The 3,260-nt window shown below is 55.4% G+C and overlaps 1 protein-coding gene across 2 annotated transcripts in view; it reads left to right on the plus strand.

The window, feature by feature from the left end:
- The window catches only part of MIF4GD (MIF4G domain containing), a 16,377-nt gene that overhangs the window by 10,024 nt on the left and 3,093 nt on the right, over nt 1-3,260 (plus strand). For both annotated transcript variants that reach the window (XM_009637842.2, XM_035893271.1), the window contains exons 2-4: nt 1,910-2,046; nt 2,821-2,930; nt 3,246-3,260. The exon at nt 3,246-3,260 is cut by the window's right edge and continues 144 nt beyond it. In XM_009637842.2, the coding sequence (XP_009636137.1) occupies nt 1,965-2,046; nt 2,821-2,930; nt 3,246-3,260 (207 nt within the window). In that variant the 5' untranslated portion in view covers nt 1,910-1,964. The remainder of the gene's footprint in view (nt 1-1,909; nt 2,047-2,820; nt 2,931-3,245) is intronic.

The raw sequence follows: 3,260 nt of genomic DNA on the forward strand, positions 1-3,260 counted from the left end.
CGGCCGGTGGCGTCCCTCGGGCGGACACGGGCGATGCTCAGGGATGGCCGAGGAGCCTCGCTGCTCTTCTCCCTTCCCTTGCCATGGCCGGGGCACGCAGCCCTTCCCACCAGTTATGGCCCCCACACGGTAGGGCCCTGGCACACGGGCCAGCTGCTCACCAGCAGGTCAAGGACGCTAACCCCGACCACAGCCCCTGGGAGAGCTCATCTAGTGGGGACCACTTGCAGAGGAGGGATCGGTACCCATGGGTGATGCTGTGCCTAGTGTGACCCACTGCCACCAGCCCTTCAGGCAAGGTGGTCCTGGCAGCAGGGTCTCTAGTGCAGATGAGGCCTGGCTGGTTTTACGCTCACGCGCTGTGGTTTGTTCCGGGCAGGGTTATTTGGCACAGCAGTTCAAAGCAGCCATACCCATCCCCAGGGAGCTGTGGGGAAGGATGCTCCGGGAGAGGCGCTGGGCGGTGGCAGCAGAGACGCTGCTAGACGGGCTCGGGCGCTTCCTGCTTCACTGTGTGCAGCGCTGAGCTTTTGCCAGGTTCCTTCTGCACGGCGATGCTGCTGGTGGGATGCAGGGCTGCTGGTGAGCTTGGGCCACTGCGCTGGCAGTGCAGAATGGCGTGAGTGCAGACACAGAGGGAGAGGATGGTGCAGAAGGAGCAGAGGTCAGATGGGAACGTTTTTGCAACTAGATGCAGCACAGAGGACACCCAGCTGCTTGTGATTCCATCTGGGAAAGAAACCTCTGTGTGGGTCTCGGGGCAGGTAACCCCGCGCAGGTGAGAGCTTTGGCTGTGAGAGCAGCGTGAGCAGGTTGTCACCCCGGTAAGGCTAGGTCTGCCCTGGGCCTCCCAGAGAGGCAGGTGAGGAGGGCAGAGCCTCTACCTGCCGGTGAGCTCCGCTCTCTGCTCTGAGTTACTATGTGTTGTGCCACGGCTTCACGGCAAGTGGTGTGTCCGAAGGGTCGGGCTGCCTGTGATACAAGTCCCGTGCCTCTAAAGGGCGATGGGCTCTTTGGCTTTAATCTGGGTAGGGACCTGTTTGCAAAGAGGGGTGAGTAACAGCCCAGGAATTTCGATGAGCTGGCAAAACTAATTTGGCGGATTGCCTTCTCCTGTTTGTGCCACGGGTCTGGCCAGCCTGACATTCTGCATCCAGCAGATCATCTCGGGTGCGTGTCAAAGAAAGCCCTTCCTCTCTGTGCCGTGCGTACCCTCTTGCCATCTTTGCTGTATCAGGAAGCAGAAGAAAATTAATTTAAAGACTATTTAGGAGCACCGTTGGTACCGTATAGAGCTGTGCTTGAATGCAGGGGGATGAGACGGGAGCTGTTGCTTTTGGGAACTTGGCTGCAGAGCTTGCTGTGTCTCACTGGGAGCTGAGGGAGCCTGGCTCTGGCACAGGAGAGGTGCTCTGCTTGCTCTGGAGAGTGTGTGTTGGATGCTTAGGTGCCAGTTTGATTCTTCCCAGGCTTTTGTGTGAAACCAGCTAAATTGGTGTTTCAAAGGCACAAGGGAGCAGCTGCATGGGGTGCTCCTGCATGTGCTTCCCTGTGATATAGCCACAGGGAAGCCTTCTGAGGGGAGAGAGGTGTGTTTTGGGGCTGCCTTGGTGTGCTGTCCACTTTGAACCTGCAGATCAATAGACTGAAACACATTTTTCATATCAGAAAAATGTAAAGGCTCTGCAGATGGAGTCCTATCATAGGCTGATAGGAAGCAAGTCTTAAAAAGATGTAGGAGTGAGGCTTTGCTCAGATCTAGGGCTAGAGTTGGGTCCCTAATAACAGAGGAGTTTCCTTGGGGTGGGGGGCTGTCAGGCATGTGCTCCAGCACTAGATGGGATTTGCCAAATGGCAGGGTGAGGGTCTGCCTCTCTGTCCAGCTAAACTCTGTGTGCTTTTTCCCCAGGGACTGTCACTAGCCCATCCGTTGCCCTGACTCTCGCCCTTGGAGGAAGCCAGACATGGGGGAAACAGGCAAAGAAGAGTATAAAATACAGTCGTTTGACAGCGAGACTCAGAAGCTGCTGAAAACAGCCCTCAAAGGTCGGTAGGCTTTTTACTAGCTCCTCTGGCACATGCATCTTAGCTGGTAGATGAGGCTGGATGCTTGGACCCCTTTAAGGAACACCAACTGCTAAGTGTAGAAAAGCTGTTTCATAAATGCTGTTCATCCATGACTGGGTGCCACTGGTGAATCTTCTCCGGGAAGGTCTTTGCTCCCTGCCTCTTCTTGTCCCCTCTCTCCTTCTCCTCAGTGTGTAATGGAGCAGCAGTTCAAACTCAGCTCCTGGTTCTCATCCTTGTGGTTTTCCCTGATTTCAGAGTACCCTCCTCTCCTGCTCTAACCCAGCATCTCTCCCCAGATTTGGCCTCTCACCTCTTTCCAGTGCCTAGTTCTCACTCTCTGCCCCTCCCCGCTGCGGGGCCATCTCATCCTCCTGGCCCCTGGGGCCTCCTGCTCACCAGTCATGTCTCTGTTCAAAGCCCACCACGAGATTGCACATCTGGCTCCCGCTAACCCAACTTTGAAGCAGTGCTGGCATTTCAGATTCAGATCAACTTCTTGCTTCCCCATATTACCTGCTTTCCTCCATCGCTTTCCCATTGAGATGGCTGGGTATTCAGCCTGAGAGGACTGTGGAAATGGTATCTTCAAAGCAGCTGGTGTGACGCTTGATGTGGTAGTGAGCATGAGGTTTTGCACCATTTAACATGATTTTACCAGGCCCTGTGCCGACCTTGGTTGCTTTCCAGGTACACCAAAGCAAGCAGGACACAAAGGCTGCTGGGTCCTGACAGTGTTTCTCCTCTCTGTAGATCCCAGCAATGTAGACCTGGAGAAAGTGGCTAATATTATAGTGGACCAGTCCCTCAAAGACTGTGTGTTCAGCAAGGAGGCAGGGCGCATCTGCTACACCATCATCCAGGTGAGAGCTCCTTGTGTCCGGACAGCGAAACACTTAAGCTGTGCGGATTGTCCCTAGGCTGGGCCAGGAGAGGCTTTGCCCCAGCCCTGCGCTCTGACCCCTCAGCCAGCTTTCCTCTTCTGCCATTTGCCCTGTGCAGTGGCAGCATCCAGACGAGCAGCTGGCGGAGCACAGGCGGTTAGGTGCAGTTTTCCTGCCTCTCTGGGCAATCAGAGGAGGGTATCTGCATGGTCCTGCATCACCCAAGTAGCAGCATCCCCTTACCCTTCTCACACCCCCATGTCGTCCTTCCATCCTGCTTTCGTGGGCTTGTAGGCAGAGAGCAAACAA

The sequence above is a fragment of the Egretta garzetta genome, unplaced genomic scaffold (assembly GCF_000687185.1).
Source record: "Egretta garzetta isolate BGI_Z169 unplaced genomic scaffold, ASM68718v1 scaffold34, whole genome shotgun sequence".
Lineage (NCBI taxonomy): Eukaryota > Metazoa > Chordata > Aves > Pelecaniformes > Ardeidae > Egretta > Egretta garzetta.